This window comes from Raphanus sativus, chromosome 2 (assembly GCF_000801105.2).
Source record: "Raphanus sativus cultivar WK10039 chromosome 2, ASM80110v3, whole genome shotgun sequence".
NCBI lineage: Eukaryota > Viridiplantae > Streptophyta > Magnoliopsida > Brassicales > Brassicaceae > Raphanus > Raphanus sativus.
In genome coordinates this window covers 37,590,679-37,610,153 of record NC_079512.1, presented here as the reverse complement: position 1 = coordinate 37,610,153, position 19,475 = coordinate 37,590,679, and the positions used below count along the sequence as shown (strand labels likewise).

General features: G+C 34.6%; 4 protein-coding genes across 4 annotated transcripts; 3 read left to right on the top strand and 1 right to left on the bottom strand.

Annotated features, from left to right (window-relative positions):
- Positions 1–982: 982 nt before the first annotated feature.
- On the top strand, positions 983–2,445 carry LOC130508259 (peroxidase 49-like). The gene is made up of 4 exons (XM_057003647.1): positions 983–1,262; positions 1,341–1,532; positions 1,619–1,784; positions 1,858–2,445. Exons 1-4 carry the CDS (start codon positions 1,038–1,040, stop codon positions 2,268–2,270), a joined length of 996 nt encoding a protein of 331 aa, XP_056859627.1. The 5' UTR covers positions 983–1,037; the 3' UTR covers positions 2,271–2,445.
- A 1,460-nt stretch (positions 2,446–3,905) lies between these two features.
- Positions 3,906–4,995, bottom strand: LOC108840445 (probable ubiquitin-conjugating enzyme E2 17). Its single transcript, XM_018613272.2, has 5 exons — positions 4,843–4,995; positions 4,642–4,745; positions 4,394–4,560; positions 4,217–4,305; positions 3,906–4,125 (listed from the first exon to the last, which is right to left on the bottom strand). The coding sequence occupies exons 1-5, from the start codon at positions 4,870–4,872 to the stop codon at positions 4,030–4,032; spliced, it is 486 nt and encodes a 161-aa protein (XP_018468774.1). The 5' UTR covers positions 4,873–4,995; the 3' UTR covers positions 3,906–4,029.
- A 1,737-nt stretch (positions 4,996–6,732) lies between these two features.
- Positions 6,733–9,923, top strand: LOC108843002 (CDK5RAP1-like protein). Its single transcript, XM_018616075.2, is given in 4 exon segments — positions 6,733–6,932; positions 6,934–7,124; positions 7,633–8,693; positions 9,313–9,923. Coding segments are annotated over 4 exon segments (1,905 nt in total). The 5' UTR covers positions 6,733–6,788; the 3' UTR covers positions 9,822–9,923.
- Positions 9,924–14,527: 4,604 nt separating this feature from the next.
- On the top strand, positions 14,528–19,221 carry LOC108839589 (3-epi-6-deoxocathasterone 23-monooxygenase CYP90C1). The gene is made up of 9 exons (XM_057003646.1): positions 14,528–15,029; positions 16,184–16,508; positions 16,640–16,789; positions 16,916–17,191; positions 17,713–17,802; positions 17,912–17,990; positions 18,142–18,248; positions 18,361–18,491; positions 18,777–19,221. Exons 1-9 carry the CDS (start codon positions 14,722–14,724, stop codon positions 18,892–18,894), a joined length of 1,584 nt encoding a protein of 527 aa, XP_056859626.1. The 5' UTR covers positions 14,528–14,721; the 3' UTR covers positions 18,895–19,221.
- The last annotated feature ends 254 nt before the right edge of the window (positions 19,222–19,475 follow it).

Here is a 19,475-nt window from a genome sequence, read left to right as displayed (position 1 = left end):
AAACTTTGAAGAACTTTTACTATTTTCAAAAGAGTAGTTAGAATCTCTTCCTACTCTCTTCTCTTTCTCACTACGTTTTAAAGTCTTGGACTTTGTCTCTGTGAGCATGTTATCCATAACCAAGTATTTTTTTGCAAAAGGAAATTTTATTTCTTTTCAATTCTTTCAGATTAGTTAAATCTAGGCATTATATTAGTAGTATTCTGTTCATACTTGGTTTCTTCGCTTTTTATTTTACTTCTACAAAAAAGTTAAATCAGTAAAACTAGGCTCTTAGTTACTTCCAAGAAATCAAAACTCAATAATCCTTGGTTGAACTGAAAGAATTAAAACATTTATGAGAGCAAGATTGATCTTAAGATTTTAAAAGTTATAAACAATGTAATACAATTATTATCATTTTATTTTAACCGTTGGAAGTTTAAAAAAAAAATTAAAAAATTTGGACAAAATTTTGAAAATTTTTAGCTAATTTTTAGTTGTCTATGTCAAGTATAATTATGTCCATGCGATTATAATCTCGAAGGCCTACATTCTTTATGTTATAGACCAGCATTTTTGTGTGTCTAAAATTCGAATATTTAATCATAGAAAGAAAGAAAGAAAGAAAGAAAGAAAGAGTATAGTTCTCAAATTATTGGGTACTAGTCGTTAACATATGGATAAAGATCAATTTCATTATTAAAAAACTCAAAACTTTGCTTAGCCTTTTTCCCTCCAATGAAGTCAAACCAATTGTAAATAAATAACTAAACCAAAAAAGGAGGTGAATTAGTCAAACATAGCATACAATGTTGGGTACCAAACACAAACTTTAGTCTCTTTTAATCTTTCTTTTCGCCACTAATTTTTTTTACAATTCTTTTTTTTTCTTGCAATTTCCTTGATTATTATCTTAATCTCTATCAAGCTTAATACCAACTCCACTTCTTGTTCAAAGTCTCTCCCTATAAATAACCTTCTTCCTCCCCTCTTGCTTCATATCACTCCTCCTCAGCACAAAGTCTTCTTCTCTCTTCATCTTCTTGTTGAACGTAATGGCAAGAGTCAGTAGCTTCCTCTTTGTTCTTTCTCTCCTTTGCGTTCTCCCTCTTTGTCTCTGTGATAACAGCTATGGAGGCAAACTAAACCCGGGTTACTACGCACATTCATGCCCTCAAGCCGGAGAGATCGTGAGATCAGTTGTAGCTCAAGCTGTTGCTAGAGAGACACGTATGGCTGCTTCCTTGATGAGACTTCATTTCCACGACTGCTTCGTTCAGGTTTAGTTAACTTCTTCTACGCCTATCATTTTTTTTTTCTGTTTATAACGTACTGAGCAAGGTAACTTTGAAATGCAGGGTTGTGATGGCTCTTTGCTTCTAGACAGCAGTGGGAGAATAGTGAGTGAGAAAAGCTCCAACCCTAACAGCAAATCAGCTCGTGGATTTGAAGTAGTTGACCAGATCAAAGCTCAACTTGAGAAAGAATGTCCTGGAACTGTCTCTTGTGCTGATATTCTAACCCTAGCCGCTAGAGACTCCTCTGTTCTCGTAAGTTTTCTATACAATGTTTTTTGTTCGGAGCAAAAACAAAATTGAAGAAAAAAACAGCTGATTTGGTTTGGTTTATGGTTTAGACTGGTGGACCAAGCTGGATGGTCCCATTGGGAAGAAGAGATTCAAGAAGCGCAAGCTTGAGTGGTTCGAACAACAACATCCCTGCACCAAACAACACTTTCCAGACAATTCTCAGCAAGTTTAATCGTCAAGGACTTGATGTCACTGACCTTGTCGCTCTCTCCGGTAAGCTTCATTTTGTTTTATCACAGTTGCTTTACATGCAAGAAACCTGTTATCTTACTTGACTGTTTCTCAGGGAGCCACACCATTGGATTCTCGAGATGCACAAGTTTCAGACAGAGGCTGTACAATCAGTCCGGAAACGGTCGTCCAGACATGACACTGGAACAATCTTTTGCTGCTAACTTGCGACAGAAGTGTCCAAGATCTGGAGGGGACCAGATTCTCTCGGTGCTGGATATCGTCAGCGCGGCAAAGTTCGACAACAGCTATTTCAAGAACTTGATAGAGAACATGGGTTTGTTGAACTCGGACCAGGTTCTGTTCAGCAGCAATGATAAATCGAGAGAGCTTGTCAAGAAGTATGCAGAGGATCAAGGAGAGTTTTTTGAGCAGTTCGCCGAGTCGATGATCAAGATGGGAAATATCTCTCCTTTGACGGGTTCAAGTGGTGAAATCAGAAAGGATTGCAGGAAGATAAACTCTTGAGTTCATGGTTATGAGTAAAATGTTTTGAGGGGAAGAAATGTGTGGCACTTGCTTTACTTTGGTGTTTGTTGTTTTTCATTCTGTTATTTTGAAGTTTTAAGGTGTGTTATTTTTACTTTCTGCTAAGATAAACTTGGGAGTTAGTATTTCAAATCAAGAAGTTTTTATTATAAAATATTTCAAAATAATTCCAGTTTTCAGCTAAAAAGTAGTTATCAGCATGCACAAAACACAAAACTAAATGAAATAGAGTCCTAGATTAAACAAGCATTTTGATTTAGTTTCTAATAAGAATTTTTTTTTTTTTTGAGCAAAAGTTTCTAATAAGAATTTAAACTAAATAACTAACAAGTTAAACATTATTACTTCAGCAAAATTATAATGTAAAATACAAATTATAAACCATTTGGCCCAAAATCTATTTACACTGTTTATAACATCTAAAATATTAAGATCGGTATTGCTCATAAATATTCAAATCATTTTTATTAACAAATCATCCCAGTATTCTGCGTTAAGTCATGCTAAAAAAACTCCAATTACATAAACCTTATCAAGGAAAAAATAAAAAAAAATGTTTGATAGATTACTTCGTTCTTTTCTTTTTTTTTTCTCGTTTCAGCTTCTCCGGGTTATCCAACTTCAGCTTATACAGCTTCAGCTCCTCAAGATTTTCGATATTAGCAAGAATGTCGGAAGCGAGAATATAATTTATCCATTAAATATCTAACAAATGTAAACATACTATTTTGGGATGAATAAATTATCTCTTAAAAAGGATTATTTACTTTGAAAAAGGAAAATATGAAATTTTGCTATCACACCAATACCAAAAGATAATATATGCCAATAAGTCATCAGAATTCAGTCATTTTGTGTGTTTTCTGTGCACAATGTCTTTATAATAGTAACAATCTAATTGAACAGTTCAATTAATACAATTGTCTCTTTTCTTCTTAAATATTGAAAGAGATGAGATGTGGTAGCGAACCATGGGATAAATTGGTTCTCTAAAAAACTTAATAGTTTCATTGATGTAAACATAAAATTCTTATCACAATCTTTTTCATACAAGATACATAATCATATGTGTTTCAAAAAAAGAGATACATAATCATATAAATTCTATTACCTTAGTTAATTAATTGTTTCTAACAAACTTTTTGTTAAAAATAATTTATAATTTTCAGTTAAATAATTAGTTATCAGCACAAAAATATAATAGTTGAGTCAATTAAAATTTTTTTTAAAAAAAAATCAAATAAAAAATAATATTAGACTTTCAACTAACTAGCTAACCGTTCTAAAATTATTTTAATTAAGGATTAAAACGTGAATACAACTTTTCTAGTTAAAATTGAAGTTCCACTAATAAATAAGAACACTTTTGAAACTTAAAACTATGTTTTGCATAACTTTAAAAATGTAAGTGGAGATGATGTATTTATGACCATTAGGTATATGCACTTCTCGAATTCTTGATTGTGTGCAATGTTATGTAGGGATCTTGGTGAACTGTAGTTGTTGATGATCTCTGATCTCTTCTCAACAGAAGGTTCAGACCATATCTTCCACTTAATAATGAATATGTTATTTCATAACTTTAATTATAGTTTCGTGCATAAGCTCTTTAAATTGATTAGAACGCGGAAAAGAAGATGCTCTTGTGTTTTGAAGATAGAAACAGGTCAAGAATTCAACCTGAGATCATTACATTTTGGTTTATAATTACCATATTAAAGGACACACATAAGAGATGTTATACTTTATCATCGTGGAACCGCCACCTAGTTTCTTTAGGGGACCTTCCATTTTTGCAGTTTTTCAAGTAATGGTCGTTGTCTTTAGGCTTTTGCTGCAAGTGAACAGAAAGTATCTTTAATAAAACTATACCCAAAAAATATCCTTTGAAAAAAAAAAAGAGAATACATAAGCACCCAACAAACCTTCACGGATGAGCTTGAGAGCATTGAAAGAATGCTGAGACAGATTGAACTTAGTCTCATCGCAGGCGACCATGAATCATACAAAACATCTGTATCATCAAGATCAAGCTCTTGTTACCAGAGACTTTGAAACATAAGGAGCAAAACACACGTGAGTCCATTGTGTTTGTTTCTTACCCAAGCAAATGTGACCGTTGCTGTAAATATGAGGATGGAGTGGAGCTGGATGCTGAAAGATAACCTGTGGAGCTTCCATAGGATAATGCTCAGGAAATTCCACCTGAAGTTGGTAAGTTTCATTGGCATATAGAGTTCCTGGAGCTCCATTCACTTCAATGATCCATCTTTTCACACCAAAATTTTCGAAGATTAACATCATTGCTGTTCGAATATGAACGAAGAAAGGGGTATGAATGATTATGTACCGTTGGAGATTATCAGAGACTCTGTGCTTGAAACCAGCAGGAGGATTAGTCTGCCACTCCATGAACTCTTTCTGTAGTCTATTAGTGGCTATTTTGGTCAGCCCCTAGCAGAAAATTAAGAAAAAGATAGAGATGATCAAGCCAAAGGAGATACAGCAACAAGCTTCTTGTTAGGTACAACTAAAGAAGCAATGAACCAACCTTGCGAGTTGATGCAGATGAAGATGTCATTTGTGTTCAAAATTTATTACTGTGATTATACGAGTGTAAGAGGGAGAAAGAAGATTGTGAGTTTATGTCTCCTTAGCCTCATCCATGAGCATTTTTATAGTGTCTTATCATCTACATCTTATGTTCAAAGCGTTGTATCTACGTCCAGTCATCAGTCCGACGCCGTTTTATCATGTCTTTCCACTTGTGCTAAAGAACCGAATCTTTACACGCTTTTGCTACTCTCGCGATTACGATCATGATCACATCAGTTTTGGAATATAATCAATAACATTCCAAAATGTATGTATTTCCTAAACTTCATACCATGTTACCATGTATTTTGCTTACTTGTCTACATTTTATTGTCCCCAAATTGTAATGCATCCGATACAAGTTGATCTCCAATCTGTGTTTGGTTGCTTTCATTGTCTTTTTGGCACTTGTGATTATTAATTTATTTTGGATTTATTTATTTTGATGTAAAACATGATTTGATTGAATAAATTTTACATTCATTCAAAAAAAAAATGTGTAAGCAAATCAAATTTGACTAGTCATTACAACTTTGATGTTGCATACATTTGCTTCAATCTTGAAACAGAAGATGTCCACATACATTTCTCCAGAGAAACTAGGGGCCATGGCGAACCAAAATGTGGCTTTGTGAAAATTAACCAAAATGTGAAAATCTATGGCATATATCAAGGTCCATTAAAACCGAAACTGCCAAGAATAGAAAGATATTATGTGAGAGAATCTTGAAATTGCTATTATATGTGAAGATAGATTCTTATCTTTCGAGTTTTTGGGTCTAAATACACTGCAAACTTTGACTTTTGCAACACGTAAGCTCCACAGGTTTTGATTCTTTCTTATCTATGTGACAATTAAGATATTAAGAGATAGTGACAACAACAACGAAAGCATATACACTTTAGTGAGTTTAAAAATTAAACTTTTTTTTCTAAACAAACACTTGCTTTGATGTTCCTTTGCATCAATCATACTGCTCTGCTCAAACTTGGCTGCTTCATATTCCACTTTGAAGAATCAACTCATCACAACCTTGCATTCGTCTAGAAAAAGAATGTCAATGATTCCCAAAACTAAAAAGATGATTAGATTCCCATCACTTTTGACGTTGGAGGAGCATTCATCAGAGACTGATGATTAGATGCTTTCAATAATTTCGGTGCGTAATCATAAAGCATATACCTTAGTGTGAGAAGGAGAGTGAGCAAGAACTCTGTATGGATGTAGAATCCCCTTAAGGTCCATCAAATATTTTAAATTAATGCAACCTGCAAATATATCTTACCTGATTTCCCTTGACGGTCGTTGACAATATTGTAAATCTCTTCAACAGGTAAGGATAAGTCATACTTGTCAGAAGCTCCTGCTTTCTGACGCCTCTGTTATATACCCTTCAGTGTAAATTATGACTAAGTGTGCACCTCTCGTATGCACCAAAACGAGGATGCTTGGTTTATGTCTTGAGCTGATGGTGAATGATGATCCAAAATACTGCTGCGTCATCCGGTGGTTGATCAAGCTCAAAAACCTTGCCTTTTATTGAATACGGCGGTACAAGATTGGTATTCAATACCTTATGACTCGTAACGATTCACAAAGCCTAAACACATAAAGCTCAACCAATAAGATAAAAATTCAAAATGTAAAAAGTCAAAAAACCTGAAACAGAACAAGACATTGAGTTATGTTTTGGTCGGAGATTACTTAGAATTCACATCCAAATCTTATTGAATGTCCTATCTTCTGCAGAAATGTCCGTACTACCCCCGAGTCTGGATAAAGAAACGCTGCGTTTTAGTGTGAACATCCGAGAAGATTGACTTGCTAAAATCCCTAAAGCTTGAGAGCCTCCCGTTGTTGTTCTTCCTTCGAGGAGGAGCTTCATCATCCATCCATCTCCAATGGCGTCTTCTTCTCTGTCTTCCCTTTCCTTAATTCTCAGCAACCCTCAAGGCTGCTCTCTCTGCTTTAAAGCCTCTACACGACGCACTCTCGCTCTAGCATTCCTCTCCTCGAAACTAAACCACGCTTCTTCTTCTTCTTCCTTCTGCTCTTCTGCCTCCCTGCTATCGTCTCACACAGAATTCGATCAAGAGGAAGAAAGGGTTCTCATTAGATCTTTCCAGAAGTTTCTCTGTTTCCCAAACTGCCGGTTCCGGTAAGTTCGATGGGCCGAGCCTCCACCAATTCATCTCCAAAGCTCAAACTTCCCTTACTGCTCCACAAACCGAATCTGAGTAAGTCTTCTATGGAGCTTAAAGCTCTGTTTTTGAACACCACGCCATTGAAAGTTTCGAACTTTAGATGATTAGAGTTCCAATTTAGTTGCAGAAGTCATGTGACTGCTCACTAATCCATTGATTGTGCAAGTTTTGTATTCGTTGGTATTCAAAGTCTACACCTTTACATCCTAAGGCTCTGTTTTTTTTTCAAAGAATCTCGTTTGCTTTATAACCTAATAAGTGGTGTCAGCCATTGATTGATCAATCAAGAACCCATAAAGTCTCCAACTTTAGATTATTAGAGATCCATCAATCCATAGATTGTGCAAGTTTGTGTATTCGTTGGGTGTTCAAAGTCTGGACCTTTACATGCTATTACTAAAGCTCTGTTTTTGAAAGAATTGGTGTTTAACCATTAGAAGTGTCGAACTTTAGATGATTAAAGCTCCAAATTTAGTTGCAGAAGCCATGTGTTTGCGCACCAATCTTTACTAATACATTCCTGGTTCTGTCTTGTTTTTAGTTGCGCACCAGACTCAGACATTTCATCATCCTCAAAAGGTAGGATCTATCACGAAACATATGGATGTCAGATGAACATAAACGACATGGAGATAGTCCTCTCCATCATGAAAAACTCCGGCTACAAAGAAGTAGTAACCGACCCCGAGGCCGCCGAAGTCATCTTCATCAACACTTGTGCTATCCGAGACAACGCGGAGCAGAGAGTGTGGCAGAGGCTCAACTACTTCTGGTTCCTAAAACGCGAGTGGAAAGCCAACGTCCGCGAAGGGAGAGCGAAGTCTCTCAAACCTCCCAAAGTCGTCGTCTTGGGATGTATGGCCGAGAGGCTAAAGGACAAGATCTTAGACTCTGATAAAATGGTTGATGTGGTGTGTGGTCCTGATGCTTATAGAGACCTCCCGAGGTTACTGGAAGAAGTGGACTACGGACAGAAGGGAATCAACACTCTTCTGTCTCTCGAAGAAACTTACGCAGACATAACTCCAGTGAGAATCTCACAGAACGCTATTACGGCTTTTGTATCGGTCATGAGAGGATGCAACAACATGTGTGCTTTCTGCATTGTTCCGTTCACGAGAGGGAGAGAGCGGTCGCGTCCCGTGGAGTCCATCGTCCGCGAGGTTAAGGAGCTGTGGGAGTCTGGTGTGAAAGAAGTTACTCTCTTAGGACAGAACGTGAACAGCTACAACGATGACTCGTCTGATCCTGAGTCCTCGGGAGGGGGTAAGTGGGAGTACAGTGAAGGGTTCTCGAGCAGGTGTAAGGTTAAAAACATGGGTTTGAGGTTTGCTGATCTCTTGGACAGACTCTCTTTGGAGTTTCCTGAGATGAGGTTTAGGTTTACTTCTCCTCATCCTAAGGATTACCCGGATGATCTGCTGTATATGATGAGAGATAGGCATAACATCTGTAATCTCATCCATCTTCCTGCACAGTCTGGTAATAGTAGAATACTTGAGAGGATGAAGAGAGGATACACCAGAGAAGCTTACTTGGATCTTGTTAAGAAGATTCGGAGTATTATACCTGACGTGGCTATAACCAGCGATTTCATAACCGGTAAGCTTTACTCAAAAAAAAAAATTGCTTGAACTCTTTTGTCATGTTTTTAGATGTTTTCAACTAGGTTGTTGGTAGTCATGGGCATTTTATCGGAAACCGGAAACCGAACCGAAAAAACAGAAACCAAACCGGACTGAAAATAACGGTTCCTATCTTTCTAAACCCCGAAACCGAAACCAACCAGAACTATACCAAGAACCGAATATACGGTATTTGAATATCCTAAATATAATGAAAATATTGATTATATAATTTTAAAACTATCATGTATAAAATATAATTTATGAATCGATAAATATTTAAAAAACGTGAATTTCCAAATATTCTTTTGGTTTAATGTTTTTTTTGGTTTTGAACCCGAATCATTTATAATTCGGTTATGTTTTGGGTTTTGTAAAAAAGATAGAAACCCAATCTGAACCCAATATTATCCGAACCAATCCTGTCCGAAAAATGTTCGGTTCCTAAACGGATCCTATCAACCCGAAACCCGACTAACCTTACCTGAACTGAAACCCGAATGCCCAGCACTAGTTGTTGTTTACATTGTATTGGTCACCATTACCTTTATCAAAACTCAGCCAAATTGTTACCCGTGAATATTCTGAATTGGCAGGCTTCTGTGGAGAAACCGAAGAAGAGCACCAAGAAACACTTAGCCTAGTGAGAGCAGTTGGATACGACATGGCGTATATGTTTGCATACAGCATGAGGGAGAAGACGCACGCTCACAGGAACTACACGGACGACGTTCCCGAGGAAGTGAAGCAGAGACGTTTAACTGAACTCATACAAGCGTTCCGTGAGACAACAGGTCCGTGTTACGACTCTCAGGTGGGTTCGGTTCAGTTAGTTCTGGTGGAAGGGCCGAACAAGAGAGCTCCCGAGACAGAACTGATGGGGAAAACAGATAAAGGACATCGAGTTTCGTTTGTTAGAAAGCCTCTTTTTGATAAAGACAAAGATGGTGATCTGAAGAGGAGTCCTGAAGTTGGTGACTTCGTGGAGGTTAGGATAGAGAGATCGTCGAGGGCGTCTTTGTACGGAGAAGCTCTAGCGATTAGTAAAATGTCCTTGTTTCACGATGTTGGTGTCGATGCTCTTGTTGCGTCTTGCGCAAGTTAAGACTTTTGTGTTGTTTGTTTTCAAAAAACCTCTGGATTCTTTTTTTTTACCGTTATTATGTATACACTTTTTATAGTTATCCAATTAACTTTTTTTTTACAATTTGTAATTGAAAGAGATTGTGACACTAGAGATGTCAGTGATGAACAGTGGAGACACAGAGAGAGACGTAGTCAATGGCGTTGTGAGTAAATGATTTTTAGTGTTTCAAAATCAGCAAAGGGTTGATTTGACTGTGACAAGTCAATCTATTATTTTGATTCTCTACTACTATGCTCTGTTGCCTGCTTCTTTCCATTTACTTTATTATTGCAACTGGAAATACTGACAACCGACAAACGAAACACCACATACAAACTGATCCATGCAAACAAGAAAACAACACAACTTAATTCTTGTAACAGCATCCATCCATCAAAATCTTTTTTGATGGATGGAAGTTGAAGTATGTAATCATGCGATACTAGACTACTCAGTATGTAAATGTGGTCGAACCGCTAATGTGGTGAAATTATGTATTCTTTTGTTGGTGAATGAAAGTTGAAGTTGAGTTAAAAAAAAAAAAAAAAAATCAAAATCTTTTTTTCAAAAGAAATGTTCAATTAGATTCAAACTAAAAAACTGCTTTACAATGGCTGTGATTCTGTTTTAAAAGTTTATTAATTATCAAAAGACATGAGAAATGAATCCTCACTTGTCTACATCCGGTATTCTTACTTCATTTTGTTTTTAATGTACACATATACTCACTGCAAAATGGTTCACTGCTCGAAACACTATCTGTGGAGTGAGTCTAGCCTAGCTCCAGCCTAGTTAATTTAAAGTTATTGAGTCAAGTATTAATAATATACACGCATTAGGCTGAAAGTTTTCTGATTAGTTAATTGTGGACCGACCTTGTATTAACGTGTGTACCTCAGCTTTATATCAGACATTTATTCGATTAGTTAATGTCACTCTTGGATGTTATTAAGTCTAAAGTTAAAAGAGGGAACCAGCAAAAGCTCTCCAATCACATGTGATAGTAATCACACCACCCAAAACTAAAGTTGGATCAAGTTGTTCATAATACACTCTATAGTTTATCTAATAACAAGTGCGGGTACATGATGACCAAAAAAGAAACACAAGTACGGGTACACACATCTCATTGATCATACAGTGGCACCGATTATCATTTAGTGTGGCTATCATGATTTATCAAAGTATAATAGGATCATGAATTAACTAGTGAACTTATGTCATCATTGTTTCAAAACGTAAAAGCATTCCGTATATTTCTCAATGCATTTAATCAGCTTTTACTTTCTTAGTTCGATCTATAGTAGCATCAAATTGGGTTTATAGATTAATATATTGATAGATGTACAAAGTATTTTCTATAAATAGATAAACAGTACTAGTGTTAAATACAATAAATATTAATTGAATAAAGAAAATTGGCTGGGGTGTGAGATGTAGCTATCTACTGTCTAAAAATGAGCCTAAGCGTGGCTCAATAGCCGCTCCCAAATTATGTTCCTCATTCATTCCATTACAACATTTATGACATTTATTTTGCCCTCCTAAACAATAAATGTGGACTTTAGAGTGTGAATGGAGAGGTAGGAGAAGGACAGATGTCCTGCATATTGCTTTTTTTCTGTCCTACAAAAGCCATTCACTATTTTTTATGTTTTAGAAAATAAAAGCAGGAAATCTGTCTATGGATTAATTTTTTTGTCTTTTACTGCAAAAAGCAGGAGACCTGCCTATTTTTCTACCCGGGAAAATTCCTTAAAAATACACAGACTGAATTTCTTTTGCTGAAAAAATACACGAACTTTTTTGGCTTCCTAAAAAATACACAAACTAATTTTGATTGTCAATAAAATACACGAACTTTTGAATTTTGAAGGTTTCACACCTCGATTTTAACGGTGTAAACAGTGACTAACAGAATAGTAAGACGCTGTTAGACGCCGTTAACTCTGAATAAAAAGTTCATGTATTTTATGGACAACCAAAATTAGTTCGTGTATTTTTCGGGAAGCCTAAAAACTTCGTGTATTTTTTCAGCAAAGGAAATTTAGTATGTGTATTTTTAAGGAATTTTCAAATGGAGTTTGGATATTTCATATCCTATTCAGATGCTAAATATTTGGACCCAATACAGATCCAAAATTTTATATTTGTAAACTTTCGGTTTGGTTTTGGACCGAATATTTTCGGATCAATTTCGATCCAAGTTTTTGAATCCGGCTAAAATATCTAGACCTAATCTTGACATTTTAGCCGGATTCAAAAACTTGGATTGGAACTGACCCAAAAATATTCAGTCCAAAACCAAACCGAAAGTTTACAAATATTTGTTGGGTCCAAAACTCTTCTACTTGAAAGAATTGAAACCAAAAAGAACTGATCCGAATAGACCTGAGCCTAATAAAATCGACACGAATAGATTCAATCCGACAAGATCTTTCTGCTAACAATTTTGTTATTATTTTTGCAATATTTTTTAGTTTTGTTTTTGTAACAGAAATATTTTTAATTAATATGAAACTTTCAATGTAAAATTTAGAGTTGTTTGTGAATTTTTAGATATATATGATAGATTTTGACTAAATTGGACTCAACAAATATTTGTAAACTTTTGGTTTGGTTTTGGACAGAATATTTTTGGGTCAGTTCCGATTCAAGTTTTTGAATCCGGCTAAAATGTCTAGCCGGATTCAAAAACTTGAATCAGAACTGACCCGGAAATATTCGGTCCAAAAATCAAACCGAAAGTTTACAAATATAAAATTTCAGACATGTATCATGTGATAGAGAATGTGTTTTTTTTTCAGGTCTTTGGGTCGGGTTTGGGCCGTTTTTTTCCGGATCTGGATTTTTCAGATCGGAAAATATCTGGTCCAAAACCAAACCGAAAGTTTACAAATATAAAATTTTGGATATGTATTGGGTCCAGATATTCAGCCTCTGAATAGTATATGAAATATCCAAACTCCATTTGAAAATTCTTTAAAAATACACATACTAAATTTCCTTTGCTGAAAAAATACACGAACTTTTTAGGCTTCCCGAAAAATACACGAACTAATTTTGGTTGTCCATAAAATACATGAACTTTTTAATCAGAGTTAACGGCGTCTTACTATTCTGTTAGTCACTGTTTACACCGTTAAAATCGAGATGTGAACCTTCAAAATTCAAAAGTTTGTGTATTTTATGGACAATCAAATTAGTTTGTGTATTTTTTGGGAAGTCAAAAAAGTTCGTGTATTTTTTCAGCAAAAGAAAATTCAGTCTGTGTATTTTTAAGGAATTTTCCCTTTTCTACCCACCACATTTTTGATGTTGTTCTACTTTTTTACCATGTTATTAGCCAATAAACAATTTTACTTGATATAAATTGATTCCGAAAATAATGATCTATCAACTATAGATATAATCCATTTACTGTTTATTAGTTCTATTTCTATACAGTCATTCAAAAAAAGTTTTTAACAACAAAAAGTAAAATTTCTATAAAAAAATGTTGTGTTGTGTTGTGTCTACCGGCTAAACTGTGTTGTATTTCATTAATAATCTCTAGCTTAAGATTAAACTATATTTTATATTTATTTTGTTAAATTATAATTTTTAAAAACTCTTGTGATGTAGGATGTAAGTTAAAAAAATGTCGTATTTTTATGTTTTGATGTATTAGTGTTGTGCTTCATTTATTTCCAGCATAGAATGATTACTTTTATTGTTATTTTATTTATATTTATTTAATTTATATTATTATTTTTATCAAATATAATATATAGTAATAAGTATATTTAATTGGAAAACTATATATATGATATGTTTAAGACTAATATCATAGATTTTGTTTTATCCTATCAATTATAATTACTCTTATAAATATATTTGTAACTATACATATATAATTTAAATTTTTATGTTATGCTTATAAATATAGTTATTTTTTTTACAAACAGTTGTAAGCAGATATAGTATAAATTTTTATGACATATTTTATATAATTACTTAAATTTGTTACTAATTAGCTCAACTAATATTTATATATATATTATATATATATCATATGACAAAAATTAAAGATAATATTGCGGATATATTATAGGCAAATCATTAAATTATTTTATATTTGTTTATGTATTTTTTCATTATGTGTTTTGATATTTTGGTGTAGTTTTAATTGTTTAAATATATGATCTGCATTTTTTGAACTGCTTTTATCATTCATAATTTCTAAAATAATTTCTCCTGCTTGATCTGCATCTGTCTTGCATGATCCGCTTGATCTGCATTTGTCCTGCTTGATCTTCATGATCCGCTTGATCTACAACATTTGAACTGCTTTTCCCATTCGGAACCTTAGATTGTTAAAAAAAAAATCATGACAGCCACACAAAATGATAATCAGTGATCGGACTACATGTCGACAAAAGTACATGTGGTATTATTAGAAAAGTACGTGAAGATCTTTTAACATATTTAAATCAACGTTTTTATTGTAATCAAATTTTCAATAAATATGACCGCATATACCGGGTATTTCAAAATAAATACTACTAGTAAGTAAGTAATTAACGTTCTGATTTACGTTAATATATTAATATAATCAGTAACTAACTGCTTTACAAGCTTTTACGCGTGACAAAGACCATTGGGATGTATATGGTGAGAGACGAGAAAAGTGGATGTTATATAAGGGATTCCTCTGTTTCGGCCCCATTGAAAATGACATCACCATAGCTTTAGCTCTGCAAATATTTATTCTCACTTTCTCTTAAATGCATGGCTTTTTGAGATTTGAGAAACCTAATTCTCTAGTATCTCCTCATAAATATGTATGTTATAGCATCATGCGCTGTGGCATGTTATTAACGTCTTTTGGTATTTGTTCATGTATTCTCCGGCAAAATTAAGTCTTTTCTGGTCGCCGGAAAATCTTTCTTCGCCATCTGGTTTCATGGAATATTGGATCGTCGGTTTCTTGGTTTTGACGGCCGGAGTTCTTCTCCGTTCATGGATCTGGTTCCGTTTAACAAACTCGAAAACAAGAAATGAAGACAAACAAGAAGAGACTGAGAAGAAGAAGGGAATGATTCCGAAGGGAAGCTTAGGATGGCCGGTGATCGGAGAAACCCTAACCTTTATTGCTTGTGGATATTCTTCTCGGCCTGTTTCCTTCATGGACAAACGAAAGTCTTTGTAAGTCTTTTTGTATTAATTCGTTTTTACCAGAAATTATAATAAAATAATACTGTTTCTATCAAATCCTTTAATTTATAAAAGATATTTGAGTTAAAACTATTAACACACGATTGTAAAAAAGAAAAAAAAAATCTTCATAGACTATTCAAAGTTTCTTCAAAGACTACACTACACACAAAACATAAATAAATTAAATGCTTCATAGTGAATTAGTCCAGTGAGGCTGTTCTTTGTTCGTGTTCTTATAAATAAGTTTCCACCGATTTATTCCATGTCCATCTTTTTAGTACGTAACCGCAGAGTAGCAAACTTATGTTTTTTTAACTTTCAAACTTATGTTTTCTTTTCTAAATTAAATTACAAACGAAAGCATGCTAACACCAACAATCCCCTAATCTTTTCTAGGCAAAAGGAAATAGTTAGGAGTTTAATGAGTTTAAATATGTACAAATCCTTTTTTTGGTTGGGTGGGGGTGGGGGGATTCCTAATAAATAAATTTAAACTCTTGGTCGAAACATAAATTTTATCATTAAAAGAAAGTCTGACAAAACCAACCTGTCTTCGTGTTCTTGGCCAAAAGAGTTCAAGCGAAGGATCTTGTTTTTTTTTGTTTTTTTGGATGATTGAATTCACACTTCATGTGTCATATTTATCTCTTCTATTCTATATTGTTTTCCTATGTTTTTTAATTATAATACACTAGACATCGTTGTTGGTGTCTTCTGCTATATTATTATTTTCTCAATATATGGGTCCTCTTGAATACCCACTGATTGCCAAAAAAAAAGTCCCGCTGATTTATTACCTTCTGCTATATTCCATGTCGTTTTTATATTTTACATATAGAGAGTTTATATTGATTATTGAGTGTGAAAATGATGTATAATGATACGTTTTCTGACTCGTTAGTCTACTGTTCGGACTGCAACTACTGACATATAATAATGATTACTGCAATGCCGATTTAGGTTTTTGTATAATTGATAGTATTGGAAATTTGTATATGAGTAGTTTAGCATAAAGTTTTCCTACCAAATGTTATACCGAATTTGATCGGATGTGGTAGACCATAGTCATACACTTCCTTTGAATTTGGGATGTGGTAGTTTCATTTTTCTTACGGAAATCTTTCTGCATGTAAACCATATAGGTACGGGAAGGTGTTCAAGACGAACATAATAGGGACACCAATCATAATATCAACCGATGCAGAGGTTAACAAAGTGGTGCTCCAAAACCATGGGAACACATTTGTCCCTGCATACCCTAAATCAATCACTGAACTACTTGGAGAAAACTCTATTCTCAGCATCAATGGACCTCATCAAAAGAGGCTACACACGCTTGTTAGCGCGTTCCTTAGATCCCCTCACCTCAAGGAGAGGATAACTCGAGACATTGAGGCCTCGGTTGGTCTCACTTTAACTTCTTGGTCTCAACTTCCCTTGGTTCATGTCCAAGATGAGATCAAAAAGGTATTACGTTTTATTTAATTAAGGAAGTTAGAACTTTGATAGATATCACGGTGCGCAACCCATTGAACTACATCTATTTGAATTAAGTATGTTCAACACTTAATCTATATATATAATGTTAATTTTTGTAGATGACGTTTGAGATATTAGTAAAACTGCTGATGAGCATATCTCCTGGTGAAGATTTGGATATTCTAAAGCTCGAGTTTGAAGAATTCATCAAGGGATTGATTTGTATCCCCATCAGATTCCCGGGCACTAGACTTTATAAATCTTTAAAGGTCATCATATATATTTCTTATGTGTTATATAAGCATATCAATATATCAACTATTTGATTTTTTTTTTGGTTAGTCACGTTTGCATGTAACTTATTTAGGACTCTAATTTTTGAGTTAACCATGCAGGCGAAAGAGAGCTTAATAAAGATAGTTAAGAAGGTTGTGGAGGAGAGACAAGAGGCTACGATCGAGAGGACAAATTCTCCAGCGAATGACGCGGTGGATGTGCTTTTAAGAGACGTTAACGACGGTGGTGGTTCGGATAAGCAATCTCAGCCGTTAGATTTCGTCAGCGGAAAGATCGTAGAGATGATGATACCCGGAGAGGAAACGATGCCAACGGCGATGACGTTGGCTGTCAAATTCCTAAGCGACAATCCCGTCGCTCTAGCCAAACTCGTGGTACGTATTGGTATACAAACTTCCACAGCACCCACCACACGTGTGTGTGTCTCTAAATGCATATTGTCGACGTCTTCGGACCGTAGCTTCTGATGTTTTTGTCTTTTGAAATGATTTTAACCGCTGAGATTTTAGCTCTAGATAGTGGAAGTGGAACTAGATGTGGGGCCAAAGGAAAGGGTTTTGACTTTTGTTTCCGTGTCACGTAACTATCGAAAGTCTTCTTGACGTGACACTAGAGAGTACACGCACGTGTGGGAAGGGAAGAGACACGTGAGAGTTTAGGAACCGTAGGATTTAAAAAGCGGTGTGGACAGTGTCGGAAGAGGACGATTTGAATTAACGTCTTTGTCTGTACGAGCGACCACACCGCTTGTCAAAACAGCGTTTCACGTCAAGAAGCACGCTTTGTTTTCAACTCCCTCATTAATGTTTCAATCAAAACGCGTTATCTAATTTTTTTCTCATTTAAAAATATTATATTTTAATATAGATTTTATTATAAATATATTTGAATGCAGGAGGAGAATATGGAGATGAAGATGCGTAAATCGGAGTCGGGAAAAGAATACAATTGGTCAGATTATATGTCTCTCTCTTTTACTCAAAACGTGAGTGCCACTAGTCAAAATAAGCTACCAATTATATTAGAAAGAACTAATGAATGTTTAATTGCTTTGTAAATTTTAATTTATTTTTGACCTCTCGAATCGCAAACAGGTGATAAATGAAACATTGAGAATGGCTAATATCATTAACGGTGTGTGGAGGAAGGCTCTTAAAGATGTGGAAATTAAAGGTATATATGTTAATTTACGATTAGCACACATTAGGATTAGGTCTCGACTTTATATGATAAAATGAAATCACATATGTATGCATGCTTATCTTATATGAATTCGAAGTAATTTATGATATACTTGGATATAAGACTTGGTGGGTCATTGCAGGTTACTTGATACCAAAAGGATGGTGTGTATTGGCTTCATTCATATCAGTTCACATGGATGAAGACATTTATGAGAATCCTTATCAATTCGATCCGTGGAGATGGGATGTACGTGACTACTTCCTATCGTTAATAACACTATAATTTATAAACATCATGGTTGGTTTGGTTGATTATCGAATTTCCACTACTAATATCTAGTACTTATCTTTTTTTGCAGAGGATTAATGGAATGTCAAACAGTAATATTTGCTTCACACCCTTTGGTGGTGGGCAAAGGCTATGTCCCGGTTTAGAACTATCAAAGCTCGAAATATCCATCTTTCTTCACCAACTCGTAACCCGGTACAGGTAAGCCCATAAATGACTTGAAATTTACATCAAAAATTCATAACTTAGTCCAGCCAATAGACTGGGGCATGTAACTTAGCACTAGTGGCATAACCCATTCTAAAATCCGATTATCCACGCTTGAATAAGTGCATGTGTATAACAGTGTAAGTTGCAGACGACAAAGATAATTACGTTCTACCAAAGCATACCGTCTTTGATGATGTACTTACTACATTCATTATTTAATTATCTTACATTACGATATAACTAAGTCAATTGTAATGTTGTAACTTGTACATGTAGTTGGACAGCCGAGAAAGACGAGATCGTGTCATTTCCAACGGTCAAGATGAAGCGGAGGCTTCCGATCCGAGTGACTCCCGTGGAGAGGACCTCTCCTATCTCAGTTGAAGATCATTAGCTAATAGTTCCTTGAAAAGAACCAAGTGTTTTAGGCAAAATGAGGCAGAGAAGCAAACAAATAAGTTTTAAAATGTAGCAGAGAAGAGAAGCAAGTAAGTTTGGAGGGTAAGGGCAGAAAGAGCCATACGTACAGCTAGCTAGTGATGGCTCAAAGATGAGAGGCTAATTGTTTTATTAATTTTTTACATGTCAGATTATAGGCGTTGGTTAGGTTGTCCCTTTCTCTTTTATTATCGTATCAAAGCCAAACGCAACTTGAGATATGATTCTTTTCCAAAAAAAAAAAAACTTGAGATATGATTCTATATCTATACTATTATTTATGAAGTGATTTTAATTATGTGTCATGTTCTCCATAATTTTAGTTATTTGAGTTATTATATAATTAAAACGAATTTTATATTAACAATTAACAATATTAGATTATATTTTATATTACCTGATTGGTCATAAATTAATGTGATAAATCATATAATTTTTTTTTAGAAAAATAAGATAATTCTTATATACTTATAAACGAAATTTTATATTAATAATATTAGATTTTATTTATCTTACCTAATTGGTTATAAATTAGTA